The sequence below is a fragment of the Macaca thibetana genome, chromosome 14 (genome assembly GCF_024542745.1).
Source record: "Macaca thibetana thibetana isolate TM-01 chromosome 14, ASM2454274v1, whole genome shotgun sequence".
NCBI classification, from domain to species: domain Eukaryota; kingdom Metazoa; phylum Chordata; class Mammalia; order Primates; family Cercopithecidae; genus Macaca; species Macaca thibetana.
The window spans coordinates 13010835-13037919 of NC_065591.1; the positions used below are offsets into that span (position 1 = coordinate 13010835).

General features: G+C 55.9%; 3 protein-coding genes across 3 annotated transcripts in view; 2 read left to right on the plus strand and 1 right to left on the minus strand.

Moving 5' to 3' along the window:
* Window positions 1–213: 213 nt before the first annotated feature.
* SLC15A3 (solute carrier family 15 member 3) lies at window positions 214–13687 on the plus strand. Its single transcript, XM_050759216.1, has 7 exons — window positions 214–1568; window positions 5237–5526; window positions 8196–8343; window positions 9886–10037; window positions 11595–11665; window positions 12724–12903; window positions 13398–13687. The coding sequence occupies exons 1-7, from the start codon at window positions 1011–1013 to the stop codon at window positions 13550–13552; spliced, it is 1554 nt and encodes a 517-aa protein (XP_050615173.1). The 5' UTR covers window positions 214–1010; the 3' UTR covers window positions 13553–13687.
* Window positions 13612–26760, minus strand: TMEM132A (transmembrane protein 132A). The gene is made up of 11 exons (XM_050756884.1): window positions 26308–26760; window positions 23615–23829; window positions 23175–23393; window positions 21817–22148; window positions 20112–20261; window positions 18890–19085; window positions 18650–18793; window positions 17014–17216; window positions 16005–16281; window positions 15327–15518; window positions 13612–14908 (listed from the first exon to the last, which is right to left on the minus strand). Exons 1-11 carry the CDS (start codon window positions 26405–26407, stop codon window positions 13865–13867), a joined length of 3072 nt encoding a protein of 1023 aa, XP_050612841.1. The 5' UTR covers window positions 26408–26760; the 3' UTR covers window positions 13612–13864.
* PRPF19 (pre-mRNA processing factor 19) overlaps window positions 23435–27085 on the plus strand; it is a 38063-nt gene continuing 34412 nt past the window's right edge. The window contains exon 1 of the mRNA XM_050756952.1: window positions 23435–23438. The gene's annotated coding sequence lies outside the window, so the exon portion shown is untranslated. The remainder of the gene's footprint in view (window positions 23439–27085) is intronic.

The following is a 27085-nucleotide window of genomic DNA, read 5'->3' on the forward strand; positions in this document are numbered from 1 at the left end:
CCCGGGCAGGGCTTCACCCCTAGTTCAGTCACCAGGAACCAGTCTTTCTCCACCTTCCTGCCCTAGCCCCACTGCGTCTCAGTCTCTGCATCTGTGAAGTGACTGAGTGTGACCAAATGATGCAGGCAGCCTTTCCACTTCCTTCTACTCGTGGCGCCTTGGAGTTTGATTGGAAGAGGATAAAGCAAAAGTGGGATCCTGGCGAGAAATGAAACTGAAAGAAAAAATTCCTCCTGGCTCTAGGGAGGCCAGCAGAGGGGGTCTGGGGTAGCAGGCAGAGGTAGAGGAGGAGGGTGAAGTTTTTAGAAAGCTGACAGGGCAGGAGCCCTGTGACCCAGGCTTTCACTTCTCCTAAACACCCAGTTGCGCCATGTGATGCAGGCAGGCGACTGCGGATAGGGCCAGTGAAAGGGGAAGCGAGGGGAGCCCAGAGTTTCTCAAGCTGAGCCTGGTGGGAGGGCTGCAGGGGACTGGGAGGGGAGTGGAGGCAGTGGGGGTGAGGGGAACAGGGAGGAGGTGGAGAAGACAGCAGGGGCAGCAGGGTAACTGGGGCAGAAGGAGCCCCCAACCCACCCCAGGGCAGGCCGGGAGTCATAAGGAGAGGGGACAACAGGAAGGGGCAACAAACGGGGAGGAGGAAAGGGAGGCGGAGGGGCAGCGAAGTGGAGCAGGGAGGGTCGCAGTGTGAACAAGGGGAGGGGGAGGAAGGGTCAAGGTGGAGGGAGGAGAGGGGAGAGTTAGGGAGAAACAGCTGCAGGGGAGGCACGGGGAGGAAGGTTTAGGGGTAGGGGAAGGAGTTGAAAATTAGGTAGTAGAGTCCGGGTAGTGAGCGGAGGAACAGGAAGGGTAAGGCAAGAAAGGGAGAGGGGACAGGAGGGAAGGGTGGGCCAAAGCCGTGAGAAAGGAGGGCCAGCCAGTTGGGTGGGGGAGAGGGCCGAGGCCCGGGGGCAGGAGTGCAGGGCTCTGAGGCGGGGAGAGGAGAGCCGAGGGGGGCCCAGCCCGGAGCCAGGATGCCCGCGCCGCGCACCCGGGAGCAGCCCCGCTTGCCCGGGGAGCGCCGGCCGCTGCTGCCTCGCGGCGTGCAGGGCCCTCGACGGTGGCGGCGGGCGGCGGGCGCGGCGGTGCTGCTAGTGGAGATGCTGGAGCGCGCCGCCTTCTTCGGCATCACTGCCAACCTCGTGCTCTACCTAAACAGCACCAACTTCAACTGGGCGGGCGAGCAGGCGTCGCGCGCCGCGCTGGTATTCCTGGGCGCCTCCTACCTGTTGGCGCCCGTGGGCGGCTGGCTGGCCGACGTGTACCTGGGCCGCTACCGCGCGGTCGCGCTCAGCCTGCTGCTCTACCTGGCCGCCTCGGGCCTGCTGCCCGCCACCGCCTTCCCCGACGGCCGCAGCTCCTTCTGCGGAGAGATGCCCGAGTCGCCGCTGGGACCCGCCTGCCCCTCGCCCGACTGCCCGCGCGCCTCGCCCAGCCCCTACTGCGCGCCCGTCCTCTACGCGGGGCTGCTGCTCATCGCCCTGGCCGCCAGCTCCGTCCGGAGCAACCTCACCTCCTTCGGTGCCGACCAGGTGAGTGGCAGAAGGCCTGCCCCGGCCGATTCCGGCGGGTGTGGAGGGAAGGAGGGCTGACCCCCAGCGTGACCTGGGACAAACCACGTCCCCTGCCTGCGCCTAGTTTCCTGATTTGAAAGAAGAGGGGTGCTAGCCCTTGCAGAACCGATGGCAACCGCAGTGGGAATAACCATGGTTATTTTTGTTTGTTGGTTGGTTTTATTTTTTGAGACGGGGTTTCACTCTGTCGCCCAGGCTGCAGTGCAATGGCGCGATCTCAGCTCACTGCAACCTCAGCCTCCCGGGTTCAAGCGATTCTCCCTCCTTAGCCTCCAAAGTAGCTGGGATTACAGGGGCCTGCCACCAGGCCCAGCTAATTTTTTTTTTTTTTAAAGTAGAGATGGAGTTTCACCATGTTGGTCTCGAACTCCTGACCTCAGATGATCCACCTGCCTCCGCCTCCCAAAGTGCTAGGATTACAGGCATAAGCCACCACGCCGGAAGGGTTGGTCTTCTTTGAGCTACTTGTAGGCCCTATGCTAAGCACTTTCACTGTTTAACTGATTTAATACTCTTCACCACCCAGGAGGTAGGAAGTATTCTGCCCATTTTACAGAGAAAGACACTGAGAGGTTTCATGGCATTAATTAACTCGTCCAAGGTGGCATGGAGGGTCAAGCAGTCGAGTAAGGGCAGCTGGACTCCAGGTCCTACCATGAGCCTCCTCTGTGTGTTATGGGGATGTGCAGGCAGGGCAGGATCCAGCCAGCCTCTTCCTACCAGCAGTGCTGGAGGTTGTCAGGCTGACTTGCTCAGATCCCAGCTCTGCCCGTCACTAGCTGAAGGCGCATGGGCAAGAACTTATTTATATCCCGAATGGGCTGCCTGGTCTTCTCCCTTAGCTCAACCTCTGAGCCTTTCTCCATTCCCCCTTGGACAGAGCATGGCACGTAGAAGAAATTTAATAATTATTTGCTAAATGAATGAGTAAATGCCCAACAACACAGCTATATTTTGATAGCTGTTCCCAGTGTAATATCAGACAATACTTTAGACTAAAATGTAATATTATTAAAATAACTACATATGGTGTATATGAGCAAAAGCCAGATGCAGGACTGCATACAGATAGGACTGCAGCCATGTGGAAAGACGAGATGTCAATGAAAGGAAACGGGAGAAACATTGTCACAGTAGTATGATCAGGCCACTGGACTCATTGCACTTTCTTCTTAATTGTCTCAGTTTTTCAAATGTTCTTTGATTGCATATATTATACTCATAAAGGGGACATTTTTCAAAAGGATCATTTCATCCAGTTAGCACCCACAATTCAGCACCTAAGCAGTTTCCAGTGTCCTTGGCAAGGAGTCACTTGTCCAGCTTGTTTAGGATCCTTTGATGATGACTTCGTGCCCCCAGGACAACCCTGGCCATTTCTTTTTCTTTCTATCTTTTTTTTTTTGAGATGGAGTCTTGCTCTGTTGCCCAGGCTGGAGTGCAGTGGTGCGATTTCAGCTCACTGCAACCTCTCCTCCCGGGTTCAAGCAATTCTCCCTGCCTCAGTCTCCCAAGTAGCTGGGATTGTAGATGCCCACCACCACATTGGCTAATTTTGGTATTTTTTTAGTAGAGATGTGGTTTTGCCATGTTGGCCAGGCTGGTCTTGACTCCTGACCTCAGGTGATCCACCTGCCTCAGCCTCTCAAAGTGCTGAGATTACAGGCGTGAGCCACTGCGACCGGCCAACCCTGGCCATTTCTTACTTGTTGTTGACATTCCTTCAGACTTAGAGACCCCCAATATTTGTCAATGGGAATCTCTCATCTTCCTTTAATCCTGTTATTTCGTTGATATCCCACTAGCACCCCCAACCCAGTACCCTTAACCTGTGTCCTTGATCCTGTTGACCTCCAGAGAGCCTCACCCATCCAGTACCTCCTGTGGCAGAATTGATCTTCTGGAGGCCAGGCCACTGAGCAGAGCCTCCCGTGGCACCAATAGTGATAGAAGCTCCTGTACCTTCTCCCCTTGGCTGGGCATGAACTTTGGGTGGAGCAAAGGCAGGCCACAAGGCTGCCTCATGAAGTCGGGACCTGATCCCTAGGACAGTGCAGAAACACCGAAATGGTTTGAGGCAGGAATGCACATCACTGGATTTGAGGTCTTCAAAAATGACTCTGGCTGCAGTGTAGACAGTGTATGGGTTAAGAAGAGCGGGTACTTCACAACAGGCAGGAAGCTGCTGCAGAATTCAGGGGGGCAGTCAGACGGGGGATGTGGGGGTGGGTGGGACTGGCACCATCTGGCAATAGCTATACCCCAGGAGCTGCGTGTTTCACACACTTGCTGATTTCAGAAAGGGCCATCCATCACTCTTGACAAAGTGTCTGCTCATTCTAAAAGAACTCATTTATATCCTGAATGGGCTTCCTGGTCTTCCCCCTTAGAGTTACAATAGTCATATTCATTTACTTCCAATTAATAAATGGAAGCGGCTGCTTCTAATGGGACCTATTCAATTTTCTACTTGAAAGTCTAGAGCGAGAATTATCAGGGAGCTGGCATGCCCCTCCCTTCCCATTGCCAAGAGGACCCCCAGAATCTCCAATGGAATGTGGTTTTAAGTGCATCCATGTGGACTATAATTTCACTTTTGAAAAAGGAAAAATAAATACTTATATTTTCCTCAGTGCAACTACAGAAAGTAAAGTTTGACAAAATCTCCCCAGCTAGTGGAAATTTAAATCTCTAGGTGAAAGGCAGTAATGGATCCTGAGATTTGCAGGGATATCAAAAGGGTGACTGGTTTAGCAATGTAGAGAAGCATTTATTCTCTCCATTGAAACGGCCCCCAGTCCTCACTGCTTTTTTTAAAAATGCAGATACCCAGGTCCTGTCCCAGACCTGCTGAGTCAGAATCTGGGACCTGGGTCTAGGAGATTTGGGAGCAGCCAGTGCAGCTAACTGGAGCCAACAGACCAGAAGGGGCCTGGGGCCTGGCTGTTGCTGATTGATCCAAATCCTGGGTAAAGATTTTCAGCCCATCTACCCTTGCTGGGAGGCCTGGAAAAAAAAATGCTTTTTTCACCAGGCCAGAACTCACTCTTGGGGCTGTGCCTGGGACCACCTCTGCCGCATATCAGAGGGACAAAAATTGGGTGAAAGGATGAGTCACAATAGGTTTCTCTGCTTGCCTCTCTGAATTGCAGAGGAAATTCTCACTCAGACTTCTGCTCTTCCAATGATATGCATACAACATTTTTAATAATGTGCAACAAAACTGAGATCTTTATTGGCTTTTTTCTGATTACAGAAGTAATGAATAGTGTAGGTTGCTCAGTCAAAGACAAAGGGATAAATCAACCAGAAATGAACAAGTGGCATCCGAGACATCTGTTGTATGTGTTCCTCTGCGACAATAAAAAAGCAATGTGTGTCATGGGTATGCAAAAGCAGCTGGGCCAAATGTCCTGATCTTTAGCAAGTGACTCCCAAGAGAAGGATTCATTCATTCATTCAGCAAATATTTACTGAGTATCTGTTTAGTGATCAGAGACTAGGAAAGTGTCGGAACGCCCACCACCCACTGACCCCAAGAAGTGTCTCTGTACGAGGGAGGGGTAGGGTACAGAGAGTGCCCCGAACCCCTTTGGCCCTCACTCTCAACCCTTCCTGAATGGCAGGTGATGGATCTCGGCCGCGACGCCACCCGCCGCTTCTTCAACTGGTTTTACTGGAGCATCAACCTGGGTGCTGTGCTGTCGCTGCTGGTGGTGGCTTTTATTCAGCAGAACATCAGTTTCCTGCTGGGCTACAGCATCCCTGTGGGCTGTGTGGGCCTGGCATTTTTTATCTTCCTCTTTGCCACCCCTGTCTTCATCACCAAGCCCCCCATGGGCAGCCAAGTGTCCTCTATGCTTAAGCTCGCTCTCCAAAACTGCTGCCCCCAGCTGTGGCAACGACACTTGGCCAGGTAAGGAGGGGCTCTGGGTGCCAGGAGCCTCCAAGCTTGGAGAAGCGCTGGACTGCTTCTGGGGAGGGATGGTCTGGATTGCAGATGTTCTGGTTCAGCTACAGTGATAGCTTTTTATGATGATCTGCTCTCCAGTGGGCCAGAGCTGCCCACTGTGACTGAGGACGGAGGTCAAGGTAGTGGTGGTGGTGGTGGTGGTATTATTGGTGGCCATCTACGTATAGAATGTGTGAGGATGGGGCTGGGGGCAGTGGCTATCTCTCTAAGCACTTTGGGAGGCTGAAGCTGGCGGCTCTCTTGAGCCCGGGAATTTGAGGCCAGCCTGGGCAACATGGTGAAACTCATCTCTACAAAAAAATTACAAAAATGAGTGGGGTGTGGTGGCGTGTGCCTGTGGTCTCAGCTACTCGGGAGGCTGACATAGAAGGATCAATCGAGTCCAGGAGGTTGAGGCTGGAGTGAGCCATGATGGTGCCACTGCACTCCAACCTGGGTGACAGAACAAAAAAAAAAAAAAAAGAAAAAGAAAGAAAGAAAAAAGAAAGAAAAGGAAGTGTGAGGATGATCGGGGTCTTGACAGTGAAGATGGTAGTAAGGATAAGGATGATGGCATTGGTATCTACACTGAAGACACAAACATTGGCAATGGGGATGACAATGGCATTAAAGGAGGGGATGAGGGATGATGGTTCCAGTGAAGGCTGTTGGGATATAATGTGAATAATTCCACATTACCCTATTACTAACCATCACAGCGTCTTAGGAAATCGACCAAACTCGCTCCCTCCCCATTAGCTGACATCCAAGGGAGGAAGGTTCTGAATGACCTTAGGTCCCATGGCTTCCTTTTGCTCCTCGCCTTCCTAAATTAACTGTCTACTTATGCTAAGCAAATCTGTCTCCAGACCTTGCAACCAGTTATAGCTCCTGTCAATAGGATCTAGATGAAAAAGGTGAAGAACATGCTTTCCCCAATCTGGCATATTGCTAGAGATTTGTAAGTTGTCGGGAGCCAAGAAGTGTGGTGGTTTTCATGATCTATCACTGCCTAACAAACCACACCAGATCTTACTGATTTAAATGACCTTGTTATCTCCTCTCCCAGTTCTGAGTGACTGGGCTCAGTAGGGCAGTTCTGTTTCTCATGATGGCACTGGGGTTGCCGTCATTTGGGACCTGGAAAGGGCTGGAACATCTGAGTCTGCTCACTTACATGGCTGGCGGTCAATGTGGGCTGTTGGCTGGGAACTCAGCTGGGACTATGTGGACCAGAGCACCTCGGTTCCCCTTCATGTGGTCTTACTGTGTGGCTTGAACTTCTCACAGCATCTTGTGAGGGTTGCAGGAGGAGGGAGCATTCCAAGAATGCAGAAGAGGGAAGAAAGCAGAAGTTACAGGTCTTCTTAAGGCCCTTAAGAGGCGCTGAAGTTCCAGACCACCACTTCTGCTTCATTCTAACAGGTCAAAGGCCTCACAGGGCCGGCAGGGAAACAATGGCAGGAAAAGTAAACTCTGCCTGTTGGTGGCAACATGGCAGCACACGCTGGGAAGGGTGGGGTTGACAGTGACTGTCTTTGAAGATGACCACACTAGTATTGTCCCTTTTGGAATCTCAAAGGACGATGCAAGGCTCTTGGACAAAAAGAGGTCAGAAAGCTCTCAGGACAAAGGGCAAAGGGTAAAGGTTGCAGCAGTGATTGATCAATCCTGTCGCCGACTGATGTTCCCTCTACCCCCACCTCTCCACTCTCTATGCCTTGTTGTGGAGGGAGAGGGTTGTCATGTTGACTGTTGAGGAGGATGGACTTGAGACAGCAAGTGGGGGGAATTTTGGTGTATCAAATCTGTGACAGCGTCTCTCGCTCTCAGTCAGGCTGGGACTGGGACTCCCCTGGTTCCTGTGGCAAATTGATGCTACGAGCCAAAAAATCCCTCCAGACTGTTTTCCACAGTCTCTGGTCTTACTTCCCTCAGGACCCAGAGGGGCCACAGCTCTAGAGTGGAATGGGTCTTGGCTAGGCACGTTTGCAACAAAAGAGAGGATAGAATAATATTGGCAGTGGTGGTGCCAACACTGAAAAAGAGTGATGGTGATGGGAATGGAAACTGTGGAGAGGATGATTCTGCTGACAGCAGCCACCTTACTAAAGGTGATGATAGTAAGGATGCTGGCCTTGGTGATGGTGGTGATGATGGCGAAGGTGGGGTGGAGGAGATGAGGGCACTGATTTCAGGGACATGCTGATACTGAGAGGAGGATTAAATTACAGGGTGATGGTGGGAGTGAAAACGGTGGCCGAGGCGGTGGGAAAGATTATGGCTGCTGTGTTTGTTTGTTTGCTTGTTTTTTGAGAGGGAGTCTGGCTCTGTTGCCCAGGCTGGAGTGCAGTGGCACAATCTTGGCTCACTGCAACGTCCGCCTCCCAGGTTCAAGCAACTCTCCTGTCTCAGCCTCCTGGGTTGGGACTACAGGTGCACACCAAAACAGCCCGGCTACTTTTTGTATTTTTAGTAGAGACAGGGTTTCACCATGTTGGCCAGACTGGTCTTGAACTCCTGACCTCAGGTGATCCACCCGCCTTAGCCTCCCAAAGTGCTGGGATTACAGGCGTGAGCCACCAAGCCAAGCCTCGACTGCTGTTTTATCTGCTGTCCCTGGGGTCCCACAGAGACCATCAAGGTGCCCGCCTGCTGCCTGACCAGAGGTCTCCCCAGCCTGGGGCTTCCCCGCAAGAGGACATCGCCAACTTCCAGGTGCTGGTGAAGATCTTGCCCGTCATGGTGACCCTGGTGCCCTACTGGATGGTCTACTTTCAGGTGAGCACCCCTCCCCTTTTTCTCTGGGGGCCTGGCTCCCCACTCACCACCTGAATGGCTTTGGTTCTCATCATAGAGGCCCAGGGCATGTGGAAAGGGGGAAAGTCTGGGAATAAAGTGAGGTGCTGCCCCGTACCAGCCAGCATGGGGCCTGGCACAAAGCCATCTCAGCAATCCAACTCCCTCGCGTGGTGTGGTAAGAGGAACTCTGGAGACGGCTTCCTCCTGCTACACCACCTGCGGGAATTGAATTACTGGGATGGCTTTGTGCCAGGCTAGGTCCTTGAATAAGTCACTTCATCTCTCTGGGCCTGTTTCCTCACATGTACGACGGGTGGCTTAAACGAGAGGCTCTTCCAGCTCTGCCGCATTCAGATTGTCCGACTTGGTAGCTGAGGCCTAGAGAAGTTGTGTCAGTCACCCAAGGCCCCACGGCAGGCAGGTCAGGGGCAAGCTCACAAAAGTGGGTACTTTGCAACGGTGGTTCCCCAACCTGGCTGTGCTTCAGAATCACCGGCAGAGCTTTTAAAAATATGCTGTGTTTTAAAAACAGTTTCCAAGTCCGACCCTAGGCTATTGAATCAGAATTGCTGGGGAAGTATCTAGTTTAAGAAACTTTTCAGATGATACTGACACTCAGAGTTGAGAACTATTGCCTCTCACTCACCGTATTACTCCCAGTGGGGAGGTCAGTGGTGTGTGTGTGTGTGTGTGTGTGTGTGTGTGTGTGTGTGTCTGTGTGTGATTGTTAGGAGGGTGGGCAGCAGCTTAATGCTAGCCCCCAGGCCATAAGATCATTGCCTTTCATGTCCCATTCACAGGAACATTTGTTGGAGCTCCCAGCCTGCTACTTAGGGGCACACAGAGTATGTCTATGATGAGACAGCGGCTTGTGGTGGGAGGGTGTCCATGGCTGATTCTCAGTCATACCAATCGGATACTGACTTCTTTCCATACCAGTTGGTAAATGGCTGCTGCCCTGAGCAGCCCACATGCCCTCCCCTGCCCTGGCGCTTCTGGTGGGAGTCTCCTGGATCCTACTCCATTATGTAGCAACTAAAGGGGCAATGCCTGGTATGGGACGTGGCCCCTGGGCCCTGCTCCTGCAGCTGTGTCCAGAGCCATTCCGGCAAGTCCATGTCTATGCAGTGCTTGCGTCAACCTGTGGGACTCAGCTTGGTTTCAGTGTGAGATGAGAACTCCCTGCGGGGGCAGCCGTTACCTTTCCCATTTCAACAAACATTTATCCATGCTTACCCTGTGCTGGGCCCTGGGGACACAAATACGAGTCAGACCAGCTGTGCCTGGGCTCCGGGACAAGGCCGCACGCACTGCCTACAGGCCTGAGAGCAGAGTGCAGGAAGCTCCCTGCTCAGCCCGGCTATGCAGGAGAAAGGAGGGCGGGAAGGTGATTATCTCCCTGAGACTGGGAGAGGGGACAGCTGCCCCGCTGCCCTGTGCTCTGGCTGAGGAATGCCACCTGGGAGCTGGGAGGGGGCACGGCCAGTTCTGTTCCAGGCTCATCCCCGTCTCTCTTGGCAGATGCAGTCCACCTACGTCCTGCAGGGTCTTCACCTCCACATCCCAAACATTTTCCCAGCCAACCCGTCCAACATCTCCATGGCCCTGAGAGCCCAGGGCAGCAGCTATACGGTGAGAGATAAAGCATGTGTTCAGCACCCAGTTCAGGCCAGGTAGCAGCTTCCTCTGAGAAGAGGAGCAAATGAAACTGCCTTCACACTCCCCTTTCCTGGCTGCAAGGCAACCTTGGGATACAGGAAAAGCACCTGGAGGGTGGGAGAACTTGTGTCACAGCGCAGGGATCCTGCCAAGACGCTCACCTGCTTGAAGGAATTCAGGCCGGCTGCACACCACCATGCTGCCGCTCTGAAGCAGGCCTCGCTGCCGAATCTGCAGCCTCAGATTAAGCACACTCAGGTCCCTTTTCAACTCTTCCTTGTCTCCTGTTTCTCTGGGACCCTTAGATACCTAGATCTCTGCCTTTCCCAGAGCTTTCTAAACCAGTTCCTTGGCATTTCAGAGACTCAAGAAATGAATGATCTACAGAGCTGGCAGATAAATGAGAAATTTGCCATTGTACTCCATTTCCGTGCCTATGGCAGACATCACTAGTCAATCATGACTTTTTTTATGCTGAGCCCATAAATGTTCCGTAATCAGCCACTACCAACTGATAAAAGTTAGAATACAAGAGGAACCTATCTGCCATCTCTATATACTCCCACTCCCTGGCTACACAACTGAGGAATGTGAGTTCCAGAGAGGGGAAGGAGCGGGACCCCTGGGTCACTCAGGGCCAGTCTAGAGTCCAGGTCTCCTGACTGCAGCCAGGCTCCTTCCACGCTGCTAGCCTGCCTCTCTTGACTTCCTCCCGTGCTATGAACATGCATGTGGGCCCTCCATAAATGTGTTGAAGGAATTTTCCACTTAGTGGCAAAAGAAGGCTTAAAAAAAGTTTCTCTTCCTTCTTTGTTTTAAAAGGATCTGGAGCCATTTGTTACAACGTGGGGGTTGAGGGTGGGGGTGGGAGGGGGCAGCTAAAGAAGTCTTTCACACTGTTGCGCAAACCTGAACCCTTTTTACTTGTAACTTTATAACCCTGAAGCTCCTTAGAGTCTCTGAGGGGGAACAGGTGAGGCTCTAAACTCACCTGTTTTAGAGACCAGGTCTCTAAAATGGGGACAGGTATCATCTGGGCCCTGAGCAGGGCTCTGCCCTCGTGGAACTCAGTCTGATGGGGGTTGTTGTGAGGATTAAAGGAGATAAAGTCTGTAAAGCACTCAGTAGTGTGCCTGGATCACAAGTGTGAGCTGGAGAAATGAAACCTCCATAAATGGTATTGTGTTGAAAGCGTGAAAACCCAACTAGATTTTATTCCAGCTATATCCTTAAAGCAGTTTGTCCTATTTTATCCTCACAATAGTCCTGGGGATGTTATTCCTGCTTCTTCCCCCCTGCTCCTCCTACACCAGTGACGGGCTCTGCCCAGTGGCACCTCAAAGTCAGGGGCCCCAGGGCTGCAGCCTCCAGGGCCCATCTGCATGGAGGAAGGCAGTGTTTTCTGACCAGGGCTCTGTCACTCAACTGGGATCTAGTATTGGCACCTGGTTCAAGTCAGCCACTGTGACAGGCGCTGGCACTGGGGATTTGGAGGCAAGCAAGGCACTTCCCACACCAGCTCTCCACGTATTCCCCTGGTGCCAGGTTCTCCACCCTCTGTGTCTTTGAAGTTGCTATTCCCTCTACCTTAGATTGAAGGTGAACTCTGATTTCCCCTTCAATTCTGAGCCTAAATACCAAGGTCCTTGGGAGGAAGGGGCCCTCCCTTCCCACCCCGTGTTCATCTCTCTATCATAGCACACAGTACTCTGGGTCATAATAATGGATTTCTATGTCCTTCGCTCCCCACCCTCCCAACCCCCTTCCCTGGGCTGGGAGCTAGAGCTGCAAGGCTGGGGCAGGCCCTTCAGGCAGCAAAAAAAAAAAACCCAAGAGCTTCCTCAGCTGCGGGCCCAGGGCTAGGCTGGGTCAGATGTAATGAAAAAACTGACCCTGGGAGCTCACTCAGATGGGGAGAGAGTCAGGCAAACAGTGAGCCAGTGGAGTGCTGTGGAAGTCAGGGCAGAGTGTGGTGGGAGCCCTTAAGCATGGAGGGGAGGCAGGCAGGTGAGTGGGTAGGAGGAGGGGTCTTACAGGCTGAGGGAACAGCATAAGCAAAGACCCAAGCCTTTGGGAAGTGTGGGGGATAGGACTGGAGGGGCAAGGGAAATGCAGTGGAGGTGTCGAATTTGTGGGCTGAGCCTGCACCTTGGGATTTCTCCTGAAGGCAACAGTGCCCCTCCCCTCCAGGGGGTTTAGGCCGGGAAAGGACCCCATCCGAGATGCTTTAGACAGATGCTCCTGGCTGTGTGAGGAGGACAGGAGTCAGGGGAGTTTAAGAGGCATTTGCAGAAAGTGACCAGGACTGGGGTTGGACCCAGAGAAGAGGAAACAGAGAGAAGGACATACATTTAGAATAGATTTCAGAGGTTATATCAAAACGATTCGACGATGACATTGAAGGTGGGCAGAGATGGTGGGGAGAGAGAGGAAGTAAAGATGGTGCTGTCACTGAAATGAGCGACCTAGCAGGAAGGGGAGGAGGGGAGACAGAGCTCCTGGGGCAGCGCATGGAGCACCCCGGTGCAGGAGTTCAGCCAGGAGGCAGGTGAGCAGGGCAGAGGGAAAGGCGGCATTGATGCATAGGTGCTGTCATTGCCACTGAGTGGACAGGCATCCAAGGGAAGCCTGGAGGGTGGCTTGGTGGGGGCAGCAGGCAGGGGCCTGAGCCTGTTCTCTGCACCTGCACCAGCCCCTGAGATCATCTCTGCTCCCTCTCCACAGGCCTGGAGTTTGCCTACTCAGAGGCCCCGCGCTCCATGCAAGGCGCCATCATGGGCATCTTCTTCTGCCTGTCGGGGGTGGGCTCACTGTTGGGCTCCAGCCTAGTGGCACTGCTGTCCTTGCCTGGGGGCTGGCTGCACTGCCCTGAGGACTTCGGTGAGTATGGGGCCTCCCCAGGAGTGGGACATGGGTGGAGGGAGGCTTGGAAAGGAGGTGGCAACTGCTAAGTGCTTTGACTCTGGGCAGAAGCAAGAAGTGGGCTAGACTTGGAGAATGGGGTTCTAGTCTGGGCTTGGCCAGTCACTCACAGCATGGCCTCCCTCCTTGGGCCTTTGTTTCCCCAACTGTTGAACTTAGTGGACCTCCAAGGCTCCTTACTGCTTCTGGAACTCTGCCATTTCTGGCTGAAAGGTTACCTTTCTCATGGCGTTTGTATTTCACACCCCCTTCTGAATAGCTGAAGAGGAATTGTAGATACCCCTGGAGACCTTCAGGAAGCCAGACATTAGCGGGTATCTGTCCAGCGTCTTCAGATCCCACCACTGCCCACATGGCCTCAGCTGCCAGCCCCAGGGCTGGGACATGGCAGGCACAGGGTGCAAGTCAGAAGATCCCTGTCCTGACCCAAATCTAACCCCTCCTTTCCCCAGGGAACATCAACAATTGCCGGATGGACCTCTACTTCTTCCTGCTGGCTGGCATTCAGGCTGTCACGGCTCTCCTATTTGTCTGGATCGCTGGACGCTATGAGAGGGTGTCCCAGGGCCCAGCCTCCCACAGCTGTTTCAGCAGGGACAGGGGCTGAACACACCCCATTCCAGCCCCCTTGCTTCACTCCACCAGACAGACAGCAGCAGTCCCGGCTCTGGTTTCCTTCTCGGTTTATTCTGTTAGAATGAAATCGTTCCCATAAATAACGGGCATGAGCCCTTCCTCACGACCATGGTCCATGACAAGGGGCAGGGCAGAGGGGGCCTGGGTGGGAGTCCTTGTGGGGGACCAGGCAGGGGACTTGGATCACCAAGCACCAGACGAGCGGCGGGGGGCAGACGAGAGGCTCGGTGGGACCTCCACCGCTGTTGCCCCAGCTGGTGGCTGACCAGGTGGCTGTGGAGGGTCAGGAGCTGCCCCGGATCCTCTCCATGTAGTTGCGAAGCTCCTCAGGGTCCTTCAGCCCCATGTCCTCACACACCCAGCGGATGTCCTCCTCGCCTGCCACAAGGATGGACTGCACAGCAGGGGCCCCTACAGGCTCCTCAGGTGGCTGGGCTGGAGGGGCTGGCGCAAATGTCACGAACTCTACTCGCTTCCGCCGCCCCCCAGCCTCCTTTCGGGCCAGGGTGCTTGAGGAGCTGGTGGTGCCCCCAGGAGGGCCAGGGGCCAGAGTAGGGGCCTCCCCTCCTCCCCCACTCTCACAGGGGCAGCCCCCCTCCCCCTTGGGCAGGCCAGGGGACTGCCGGTCCAGCTGGCGGCTCAGTTCCTCCTGGTCAGTGCCCAGCCAGACCCAGTTGTGGGGCTGGGGGGAGGTGGGATCAGTGGCACTGTCGGGAGGCTCTTTGCGCTGATAGCGCAGGACGAAGACCACACCATTGACCAAGAAGACGAAGATGGCCACGCAGAAGATTCCCAGCAGGGCGTACATGCCCAGCTCTAGGTCGGTGACACGCTGAGGGGCAGGGACCATCTCCTCCTCCTCTTCCTCCTCCTCCTCCCTGGCTTTGGTGTCCTCCTTCCTGGCCTCCTCCTCTGCCCGCTCAAACTTGCCCCTCACACCTATGTTGTCCCCGACACTGCCTGCCGCCTGCCGTTCACCACCCATGGTGGCTTCTGTGGCTGGTGGGCTCCAAGCAGGGCTGGATGGGAGGGCAGGGGCTGGAGTGGAGGCAGGGGGCAGCCCCAGCCAGGCGGTGCCAGAGGCCAGAGGCACACGGTGGCGGCCCCGGCGGCAGGGCTCGGGCGGGTGCAGAGCCACATGCAGCGGCAGCCCCTCGGCGCCTGCCCCACTCACCACCACCCCAAGCTGGGCGCCCTGCTCCTCAGCTGGCAGGATGGCACCAGGCTCCTCGGCTGAGACGGACAGTCCCAGGTCACGGCGGTCGTAGAGCTCAGCCGGGGCCACAGTGTGATCAGAGAAGGACAGCCATAGGGAGAGGGCCACCTCCTGTGGGGTACACAGACACAGGCAGAGACACGCGAGGGCATGCACGCATGCACAGAGAAACCACTCCCACAGAGACAGGCCACATGGAAGAGAGACCAGAGAGAAAACAGAGACACAGGCAGATAGACAAAACACAGGGAGAGAGGGGACGCGTGTCAATCACCTGTCTGCCACTCAGTCCTAGGGTCTGAGTTATTGGGAGGGTCCCTCAGTTAGAGCCATCTAACCAACCTCCCACCATCTCCAGCCACTGCTTGATCACCTCCAGCTGCAGAGAGCTCACTACCTCACAGAGTCAGTCCTCACTCTGAAAACCCTAAGGGGTCAAGCTGCCAGGTTCCCCTTCCTCCCATCCCCCTCTACCATGAGCCCCCATCTGGAGATGTTGACCTCATCCTCCTGACCCCCCAACTGTCACCTGCTTTGGGGCGGGAAGGGCTGACTGTGCCCAGCACGTGGCTGTGACCTCCCCGGGGTGGGCAGTGCCCCGGCTCAAGGTCAGCGAGATGCCCATCACTGGCTGCACCCTCAGCTCCAGCACTGAGACCTTGTCGTCCGTCACAGCCAGGGCCTGCTCCCCCAGGATGGAGTCAGACAGCGGGGAACGCACCTGAGGGTGGGAAGGAGCTGGAGGTGGGGGAGCCTTCCATACAGACAGCCCCCACCCAGAGGGAACTGGGTGCCCCCAACACCCTTACAGGCTGCTCTCCAGAGGTGGGGGGGCCTTCGCCACGGACAGCCCCCACCCAGAGGGAAAAAGGAGCTCCCAGCAGCCTCATTGGCTACTCTCCCTCTACTCTTTGCACCCCAGTGCATACTTGGACTCCAATCCCACACCTAGGGGACAGTTCCCTTTTCCTTCAAGACCTGGTCCCCACATTACCCACACCTCAGCCCTCCATAGCTAGAGGGCTTCCTCGCTTATGCGGCCACCCCATTCTGAACCCATCCCCAATCCCACTGCTCTCAGACCTAGACCTCACAACTCCCCCACACACTCTGGACTCCTGGCACACTCTTACTCCCACCCGCAGGCATTCTGGGGGCCCCTCCACCCTTCTCAGGGGGTCTGCTCTCCTGGTCCCCGGCTGCTTACCTCAATGGAGGTGACACCGGGCTCCCGGCCCACCAGGACGCGGCCGCCCTCCAGCGAGGCTACACGCGGGTCCAGCACGCGGGCATGTGGCGCCACAAGGTGGGACACGTCTAGCAGCCAGTTGGGGCCAAGCAGGTGCGTGAGGCGGCGGCCGCCATCCAGCGGGTGGGCAGCGAAGGGGGCGAGGAAGCGCACACCGGCGCGCTGGTACTGCAGGTGGCAGCCACGGGCGCGCCGCTCAGTCTCATCTACCGCCTCTGCGGCGGGTTCCGCAGGCCTGCAGGGCGGGGAGGCCGGAACTGGCTGTCAGGGCTGCCCGGCCCCAGCCTGCCCAGGGCCCAGCTGCTGAAGATCCCCAGCTCCTCCCTGGCGGCTCCCAATCGCCGGCGGCTCCTGTTTCTCAAAGGCAGACATCCGCCCCTCTTGGGGTCAGGCCCTTCGACCCCCAGCCCACTCCGGAACAGCGCTGTGCCTCGATCACCGCTCTTGCTCCCAAGTGGACCCCAGGGGAGACACTCTCTTTCGGGGACCCTGGGGGCGCTCACTCTCTGAAGGGCCTGGAAGCTAGATTCCAGAGGCGTGGGCCACCCCGCCCTGGGTTTTGGGGAGCCCCCTCCAAGGGTGTTCATTTCGTGAGCTCTGTGTCATCTTAGGCTCTGAGGGTATAGCAGTGACCAGCATAGACAGACCCCGGCTTCAAGGGGCTGACATTCTCGGGGGAGGAGCGTGGAAAGGATGGACAGGCAATAGTAACCAGTACTGATGTAGATTAGGAAGTGGAGGGTGCTACGGGAGAAATGAGGCAGGGAAGGAGAGGGATGCGGAGGTCAGCAATTTCACAGAAAGCTGTCATTGGTTGGGCGGTCCAGGGTGGAGGTGGGCAGAAAGAACTGCAAGCAATGCGGCAGTTTTTCAGACCCCGACTTGGGCCCATGGCTGTGTCCCCTGCGCCCTCTCCGTCCCAGTGTGACTCGCCAAGCCCTGCCAGCTTCCTCAGGCCTCCACTCACCCTTCGGCAGAGCTAGGTACCCTCCAGCCGCGGACCTGCTCGAGGGTGGTGTCGGTGAGCTCGATGCGCAGTGGTAGCAGCGGGGCCCACACCGTCAGCCGCAGCGAGGCTCGGAGCCGGCGCCACCAGAAGTCCACCCGCACCCCCCGGGCGCCCCGGCTCTCCTTGCCAGCCACGAACACGGCATCACAGGCCTCAGACACCTGTGGAAGGGCAGAGGGCAGGCGGGCGGGCTAAGCCACTAAAGATAGGTGTGAGGTTGGGCCTGGTGGGTGGCTCATGCCTGTAGTCCTAGCACTCTGAGAGGCCGAGGTGGGTGGATTGCTTGAGTCCAGGAGTTTGAGGCCAGCCTGGGCAACATGGCAAAACCCCCTCTCTACAAAAAATACAATACATCAGCGAGGGGTGGTGGCACGTGCCTATAGTCCTAGCTACTGGGGAGGCTGAGGTGGTAGGATCCCTTGAGCCTAGGAAGCTGAGACTGCAATGAGCCAGACTGTATCATTGCATTCCAGTCTGGGGACAGAGTGAGACTCTGTCTCAAATAAATAAATAAATAGATTAAAAAAAAAAAAAAAAAAAAAGGCATGGGCCAGAAGAGAGCAGCCCGGACCTCAGGCCATAGGATGGGCTCCCACTGAGTTCGGCTCTGTGTCTCACGGGAATGCATGTTGCAGCAGGACTGTTGGTTAAGCCCCTGTTCTTTGTGTAAGATTTTACTGTAGGGGCCATTCCTTGAGTTTCCCTGGGGTTCAGTCAGGGGAACTGGCCATTGCATACCAGTCTGCCTCCTGGCAGAGCAGGGGTGTGAACCCAAAACTTTGGCTCCTTATTCGTGCTGGCCTTTGACATTGCTCTTGGAGCCCCCTGGCAGCCAGCTACAGCCAGGTAGGCAGAGGTGGGGCAAAGCAGATCTCCCCACCAAGGCCCTCCAGCAGGAACCACACACATTTGAGCAAAGGGCGCCACAAGTGGGGAAAGGCACCTTCTCCCTTCAGGTGGCTGCGATTTGCATACATGCAGGCTCCATGCTTCCCCTCTTAGAACTTCAAGATAAGAAAGTTCCTCTACCCACCCCCCTTTTTTTGCTTCACAATCACCAGAAATAATAATAATAATTTTTACCATTATATAATTATTACATCATATTATAACAGCAATAGGCGCCATTGTTTCAGCCCCTGCTGTCTGCCGAATATTGTCTTAAGGTGCTTTTAATTCTTACAACAACCCAAAGATATGTTCCCATTTTAAAATTTAGGGAACGAGGCTCAGAGAGGTTAGGAGATCAGCCCATGATCACACAGCTGGTTGACAACAAGGATGTGTTTCAAACTAAAACTTTCTGATCACAAAGTACGTGCTCTCAACTCTCAGGCCAGCTCACCTGCCCATGCAATAATGAGCATGAAAGTGTCTAAGGTTGGGGACTGTTAGGGTTACTTGGCTCCCACTTGATTTGGGAGAGAGGTGGCTGGAACAAAAGAAATTGAAGCTGTGGTTCCTCCCATGAGGTTTCTGGTCTCAAGAAGAAGCTGTTCTCTTGGGGACCCACATGAGGAAGGAGGAAAGGGGTGTGTGTGTAACTGTGCCCACACAAATGCAGACTCACATGAGCTGGGTACCTGCCACTCACCTGCAGGACCTGCGTGTTGGCCGACTCACAGCCGACATGCTCTGTCACCTCCACCAAGGCCCCCCCGCCGTCCACAGTGACAAGGCGCACGGGGACATGCTGGGGCACTCCAGTCAGTGGTGCTGTATTCACCAGCTCCTCAGCCTGGGGGTGGAGGAGGGGCTCAGCCCCAGGTCCCTCAGCATGGGCTCCTGGGACTTGGCCTCCAGCCTTCCCCGGCAGAGATGGAGGTCTCCTTACCTTGGCCAGTGGGATAAGGGCTCTGATGTCTCGCTCTGACACCAGGATTTCCCACACCATTTTGTCCTTCTCTGCTTCAGGGGCCTGGCCGGGGTACTCCAGCTGCCACGTGACGGGGCGAGTGACCGCTACGCCCCCACCAGTGCTATTCTCCACCACGAAGTCCACCCACAGGAACTCAAACAGTTCAAGGGGACTGCCAGCCAAAAGAGAGAGAGAAGCCAAGTGCTCGCTAGCTGCCAAGTATGGCCTCAGCTGTTCCTACATTCATGATTATCCCAATTTTACACAGGAGAAAACTGAGGCACAGAGGTTATATAGCTCACTTAAGACCACACAGCAAAAAGTAGCAGGGCTGGGATCTAAACCCAAGCATCCTCGCTGCAGCCCAAACTCTGACCCACTCTTGGCCTCTCTAAGATCCTTGAAGCCATTTAACCACCTCCCACCCGGCAAGGTGGCTTGCTCCCCTGCCTGCCGGGGCCCGCTTCCCCCAGACCTCTGCTTTCCACAGCCACTGAGGTGGCATGCGGGAGATTCACTTCCAGGTCCCAGGACCAAACACTCGACCCTCTGAATGATAAGCTTTCTCTGATCAAACAAACATCTATGTGCTGGGAACCGTCCTGGGTGCTTGATATGCAGTACTTTATTTTCAAAAATGCTAAGGGATGCATTATTATTCCTATTTCACAAGTGAGGAAACTGAGGCTTGGTTAGGGGAATGTTCACTGGCTTGCCCCAGGTTTTGCCCATCCCAAAAGCATCAGAACTAGAATTCAAACTGGGGCTACCGAGTCCATGGCCTTGACCCAGGCTCAGGGCATGAATAAGAAGAGTTCACAACTGCAAAACTGCAATTCAGAACTGCAGCTGGGCTTTTTGGGGGAATGTGAATGGCCCAGAGAAAGAACCATTTGGTGACAGCAGAGGGATGGAGTAGTGGCTATGAGGGCTGTACCTGGGGACAGGATTGGTTGGCATCCCTTAGAATAACACTCACAGACACTTGCTATGCCTGGCACATGACTGGGGCTGGGAAGATAGTGGCCGAATGAATGAATGAATGATGCCTGCTTTGTGCTTTGTGCCTTGAAAAAGTCTGTCCTTGTGTCTCCCACCTGGGGATCCAGAGGCAGCATGGCAGCTCCCAAGTCTGCCCACCTGCACTCTATAACCAGCCCTCCCTCCCTTGCCCCCTGGGTGGAAGGAAACTGCCCACCTGGAATCTGGCTCTGTGAGCCCAGCACGGTGGCAGGTGATGAGGGTGGTGTGGTGCTTGGAACCCTTGAAGCGGTCCAGCTTGGCAGTCCACAGTGTGGGCTGGGCTGGGCGGGCGGCTGTCACATGCAGCCCCTTCTTCACCTTGATCCTGGGGAAGAGGGTATAGGCTCAGTTTGGCAAGGTGGATGCTGAAGTGTGGGCTGGATTGAAGGGGAAAGACAAGGGGCCGAAGCCCTCTGACCTCCCCAGCTCCAGTCTGAATCTCCTCTTCACCATCCTCCAACCCAAAAGGACCCCGCCTCAGTGCAGCTCACACCTTCCAGCTCTCCCCCACCCAAAGACCACTTACGCCTCCCCACTTCCCATAAGGTCAAACCTTAGCCTGGCATTCGGGGGCCTTCCAGGGTCTGGTTCAGCCTTACCTTTGGCTGTGACATCTCTCCATGCACTCTCTGCTTCAGCTACACACAAGTTCTTCCCCACACACACAGCACTCATTCGTGGCTCCAAGTCTTTGCCCAGTCTGTGCCTTCAGTCTGCTCTGCCCTTTCTTACTTTACCTGCTGATGCTTTAAGCCACCAACAACTCACAGACCATTTCCTTTAGAAAGCTTTTCCAGTGGTGGGATGAATTTCCCCCTTACTGCACCCAGTGACCCAAGCTCCCACAGCACTGCGAACCTCCCTCAGTGCTTACACACCCACATGCCTTCTAATCCAATTCATGCCCATCCAGCTCCCTTCCCTACCACTGGGGGCCCCTTTCTGCCAGACAGGGACTGGCCCTTGCTCGTGTTTGGATCTGCAGAGTGAAGACACAGGGCTTGGCAGGCCGCAAGTGTCTAGGAAAGATCTGCTTAATAAGAGTGAGAATAGGAGGGCGTAGGAGATGGGGAGACACAGAGACGGGACAAGCACAAACCCAGGCAGGGCTTGAAACGAGGTCTAGGTTTCAAAGCATGTCTGCAGACCACTCTTCAACCCTCAGGAGAGGTCTCATTACGAAGTGAACCAGTCCCAGTGCCTCACCGTAACCAAGCCCAGGACTATCCTGCCTAGAACTCAGGCTTCTCAGAATCCTAAAGCCTAAGAGATGTCTCACCCATGAATTCCTGTGCTAGACTCCAAAAGCAAGTCGTACTCTGCAAGCCCTTGCCCGGTGAACTGGGTAGGTGGGTGGGGGCTGCTTTGGGGGAACTTATTACAGAAAAGGACACAAAGAGTGAGGGCCTTCCTATGGGGAAGAGCGGGCTCTGTCCAAAGCCTAGGGACCTACGGCGAGGGTGGCAAAGAGGGAGAGCGTGTAGGTGAACGTGATTGGGGCAAATATCCCTCCGGAGCACTGGAGCAAGAGCCCACGCTTAGGTACTGCATTTTCCAGTCTCTAAGCCCTTTGCGGGTTCCCCTCCCTGCAGCCTTGCAGCTGCCCTGAAGCTGGACCATGTTAGCCCCATTGGATAAAGGAATCTCAGGGAGGTGCCAGGGAGAGGGGCAGCTTCCTACTTCTGACTCTAATTCCAGGGCTGTGCCCACGGTGGGCTCCTACCAGCACAATCATGGCTTTTTACCTGGAAGGAGTTTGGTGGACACATGTTTTGCAGAGGTCAAGGATTCCAGCAAGGACCCCAAGAGAAGCAGGTACCTGTCCCTAGTCTTCCCGCAGAGGTTCCCACCCTCACCCATCCCCACAGCCTGGTGCTCACCGCAGGGTCAGGAGGCTGGCTGTGAAGTTGTGCCGAAGCAGGAGGGTAGCACTAAAGAGCTGGCCAGGCCGCACTGGCACGTCAGGCACCCGCAGAGTCACAGCCTCGTCCAGTGGTACCTCCTGGTACTGCGGGGGATCTGCTGGGCGCAGCTCCACACCCCCCACTGGGAGGGCCTGCTCCCCCGGGTCGTTCTCCTCACCGGAGCCACAGCCCCCGGGGCCCTCGGCCGCAGGCTCAAGCGTGTAGGCCAGCTCGGCCCGTGTGGTGGAGGCCTGGGAGAACCAGTGCGAGGGAAGCTCCAGCTCCACCACGCAGGCGCCCAGGGATGGCTGTGAAGACACGACAGCAGTAATTGGCATGCGGGTGGGCGCAGGGCGAGGAACAGGATTCTCAGCACCCACGGCAGGAAACCCAGAGCTGGAGGGCCTCATGAAAGGGAGGCCCAGCATGGGCCGGAGACATCGCCTGGGTGACATAGATCCCAAGATGGGATCCCAGCTTGGCAGAAGAGAACCTTTGTGGGCTTCAGTTTCCCCCTCTGGACTATGAGGAGCAAACCGGCGACATGGCTGGGGCTTCAAACCAGGTCTAGGTTTCAGAGCATGTCCGCAGACCACTCTTCAGACCTTGGGAAAGACCTTTGCGGGAACTTATTACAGAAAAGGACACAAAGAATGAGGGCCTTCCTATAGGGAAGAGCGGGCTGTGTCCAAAGGTTAGGGACCTACGGCGAGGGTGGCAAGGAGGGAGAGCATGTAGGTGAACATGACTGGGGCAAATATCTCTCTCTGGGGCACTGGAGCAAGAGCCCATTACCTTGGGAAAGGTCTCATTACAAAGTAAGCCAATCCCAGTGCCTCACCCTAACCAAGCCCAGGACTATCCTGCCTAGAATCTAATCTTCTTCTCAGAATCCTAAAGCCCAAGAGATGCCTCTCCCATGGAGTCCTGTGCTAGACTCCAAAATAGTGGAAACAGCAATTATAAAAGTAATACTAATAATGCAAACACACTGGCTGAGTGATTACTCTGCCATAAGCTATCCTTACATTCATCTCACTTATTCCTTCCTCCAACTCCAGATGAGGTAGGAATTGTTATCACCCCATTCTTCAGATGAGGAAACTGAATCTCAGAGAGATTAAGTTACTTGCTCAAAGTCACACCAAGGACTGAACTCCCTCTGGGGCCCTAAATAACCTTTTCACAGCACTGAAAGCAGTGGGGGCAGAAATGGAGCGGGGGTCCACAACCCCCACGCGTCCCAAGAGTGGGGGCTTCCTCTCTGCGGTGGGCCCACCACCTGGCTGATGCAGCTGCAGCAGGACCAGCCTAGGTGGGGCCTGTCTACTCACCTGGAAGCGGCAGGCTTGGTGGGCAGTGCCCGCAGGGTGCGTGGCATGGAGCCGGGCACAGGGCAGGCTGCCAGACCCTGGTGGCCAATCCTGCCCTTTGAGGTGGAAGAGAACCCGGGCGTGTGGCTCCGCCGGAGTCACGGCCGCTTCCACTGACACGGCCCGCACGTCCCATGGGACTGGCCGTTGGTGGGGCTCAGTGACTCGAGGAGGGACCACCTGGAGGGAGAATGAGAGGGCTTAACAAAAGAGGAGGTTGCGGGGCAAGATCTAGGAAGATGGGATCCCAGCTTGGCAGAAGAGAACCTTTGTGGGCTTCAGTTTCCCCCTCTGGACTATGAGGAGCACAGCAGGGGCTGGGGAAGGCTCCCAAGCCATACCCAGCAGACCTCAGGCCCTGAGTCCTGTTAGCCTGAGAGTCCCTGGTGCCCCCTCCTTACCTGCTGAGTGGCAAAAGGTGGGTAGGAGGCCCGGAGAAGTGGCTGGGCCCTGGGCCAGGGCTGCAGGAGCAGAAAAGTCTCAGATCGGGAGCTCAGAGAGGAGTTGGCAGGTGGGTAGTGGCCCACGTGCTGCACACGGAAGTGCTCAGGGGCGTCTAGGAGCTCCAGGGCTGCCGGCAGGTAGACAGGGTCCAGGGGAGCCTGGCCACAGTCCACTGAAGAGGGATAAGAGGGAGAGATGGCAACAGCTTCAGAGCTGGCAGGGGCTGACCTGAGCGCCATGCTGGGGCACAGTAGTTGTGGGCAGGGGAGGGAGAAAAGGGCTGTAAATGTCCCTTCCCCTCTCACCACCATTTCACAGATGACGTCACTGAGGCTTAAAGAGCCTCATGCAGGTAACATGTAGCAAAGCCAGGATTCAAATCTGAGTCCAGGACTGGACACTTCCCAGCCATTCCTTCTACTTTCCACAGACCTTGGCTTTCTTCTCTCCAATAGCCTTCTCAATGTCTGCTTTTCTCCAGTTCCTGCCCTCTATCTACTCGCCTCTGACACCAAGGCACTTCTGGGGTACAACTCTCCCCAGACTGGGCCAGTGTGGTAAAAGATGGTAATGAAGTGAGCTTTCTCTGCCCTGAATCCTTGGCCAGGCTTTGCTGGGCATCCACCCCTCCTCCCCCATCATTGCCATGGCAACCTGAAGCATCTTTCCAAGCTTGCTCCCTTCTTCCCTGAACCGACTGGTATCGAGTGCAAGTGTGGGATGGGCAGGTGCGGAAGGTGCTGAAGAGATCTGTGAAGGCACTTGCTTGCCCTGGGGGTGGGGTGGAGACCATGAGCCTGGGGCGACTGTCAAAATAATCAATCATCAGAAGGACAAAGGACCACTAAGGCCATATTGGTTTGCCCTAACTATGAGCACTAATAATAATAATGAGCATTTTGTGAATGCTCTATGCAGGTGAGAATTTAAATACTATATGTGTATGAACTATTTGAGTCTTTGTAATAATTCTGTGAACCAGGTTCTATTATGATGAATCCCATTTTGTGGATGTAGAAAATGAGGCGGAGAGGTTAAGGAACTTGCCTGTAGTTCCACAGCTGGAGAGTGAAGGAGCTAGGAGTTCATCCCAGGCATTAGCCACTAGCCCATCCGGCCTCTCTACCTGCCACCTCTCTCTCCACTCTTCACTGCCACGGTGCACCCTGCAGGCTTCATGCCCTAGAGCACACCTCCTCTCCTCTGCTCTGCCTGGTGGCACCTCCCTCCTCATTCAGGGCCATGAGTGAATACGGCCTCCTTCTGAAGGAAGCCCTCCTTGGTTACTCGCCTTCCCACCAGTCTCCTGTCTTTTGCAACGCTGGGTGCCTCCTCTGAATTAGTAATCTTCCTATCAACCAGGGACCTTGTCGTGCTCATCCTGGAATTCCCCCAAACTAGGAAGCTCTCCCTAGAGAGGATTTCCTGGGAGCCTGGAGACCTGAACTTAAATTGATGAACCTTGGGTCAGGCATTAACATTTTGAAGCCTGTTTCCTCACTTGTAAAACGGGCAGAAGCATTAGGTGACACTGTGGACAGGACAGGGCTGTGTAAACTGTGGAGTGCTGTCTGGAGGGGGGAGGCATTATTGCTGCTGTGTAATGGATTTGACAAGGTTTTCCTCCTCTCTCTAGTAGGACTCCCACCGGGTCCCTCGGGCTGGGGAGCAGGTGGCTGAAAGCAACCCCACAGCTAGCTCCCTCTCAGCCCCACAGCTGGACTGTGGGTGGGGGTGGGGGAATTGGTTTCAACCTCCTTCCTGGCCCTCCCCACCAAGGAGCATATAACTGAGAGGCTCTCCCTGCCCCCTGCCCCCTGCCCCAAGCGTAACAGGTGACTACTGCTCCCTAGGGGCAGCCACTGGCTTCAGATTTGCCTCCTACTCCATTGCCTCCGTAATTACAAGATGCTCTTAGCCTGACTCCCACGGACTCCCATCACCCAGCGCTCGGTTCTCTCGGTGGGGAGGAGGGCAGAGAATGTTTCACTGTTCCCCTGGTCTTCTGTGGCATCCTTTGCCTTGCAGCCACAGCCCAGCTAGCTCAGGTCAAGGGAGTCCGACCCCCACCCCGAAGAACAGGGAAGTTGCTGCCCTTTCCCCCAGTGACAAGAATCCTCCCAAGGGCCCTGGAAGGCAAGGATGCGGCCATCCCTGGAGACACCAAAGTCAGGGAGCCCCTGGAGGAAGGCGGAGGGAGGGCTTGCGTATCTTGCAGGTCCCAGGCAAAGGGGCTGCTTTCCACTCCCGAGGGGGGTGGGTTGGTGTTGGCGGAAGGAGGCTAGGAGGGTGCAGCGCTACAGACCACAGATGAGGGAGTGGGGATGACGTTAGTGCGCCCGGGACCGGGGCCACTGGGTTCGATGCCCGGGCTGAGGGGCCCCTCGCAGAAGGTGCGGGACAGGGAAGCTCCTGCGCCGGGCTGCCCCGGGTCGCCGCGGGTTAGGAAGGAGTTGCCGGGTCGTGCAAGGTGACGTGAAACCTTAGGGGCGAGCGGCTGGGGAAATGTTCCCGAGGGCAAGACCTCTCCGACCTTCAGGGCGCTGCGGGGCGACCCCGCTCAGGGTTCAGTCCGAGAACCCGAAGGTTCGTGGCTCCCGGGCATCACTCGCTCCCACTCGCCCCGGCCCGGCCCTCCCCTCCCGCTGACCTCTCACGACGTCCACGGCGAGGGCCACCAGGAGGCAGAGCAAGGGGCCGTAGGGCCCCCGGGGGGCCGCTGCCGCGCGCCCGGCCATCAGCGCGCACATCCTTCCCACAGAAGGCGGGGACCAGGCGGGCGGCTCAGGTGGCCCTGGTCCCACCCGGCATCTCCCGCACCCGCTCCGCGCCAGCCACACCTGGCCCGCTGGGTCCCCGCCGCCGCCGCCGCCCGCCCCGCGGCTGCAGTTCCCAGACAATGGAGCGGGAGCAGCGGGGTGGGAGGGAGCGAATCGCAGCACATGGGCTGCCCCCTCCGCCCCGCCGGGTCCTAGTGCCCTACGGATTCCCAACCCCTGCGCGCTCCGGCGACCGAGGTCGGGAAGAGGGCCACGTCCCAGGAAGCAACAGAGGACGGCCGCCTCTGTGTTTCTCCCTCTCGGAAGCTTCTGACCAGGGAAGAAAAAGCCACTTCCTCTGCCTCACCCACCCCCACAAGCAGCTCACCTGTGAAGGCATCTGACACCTGAATTCAGGGACATATGGGATGGGAGCTGCAGGGACAGCAAAAGAGTGAGGGAGTCAAACGGGGCCAGATGCCAACCACCTGAGCCTGCCCTGACACAGCCCTAGGCCACCGCCGTGGAGGAAGGGCTCTAGGTGCGGGTAGCTCTAGTCTCTTGACCAGCTCCACCTGGGGAGCACCCTGCAGAGCCTAGGAAGGGTGAGGGTTGCTCAGCACTCCCGAGGGAAGGTTTGGGGAGAGGCCCAGAACAGGAGCCCTGGCT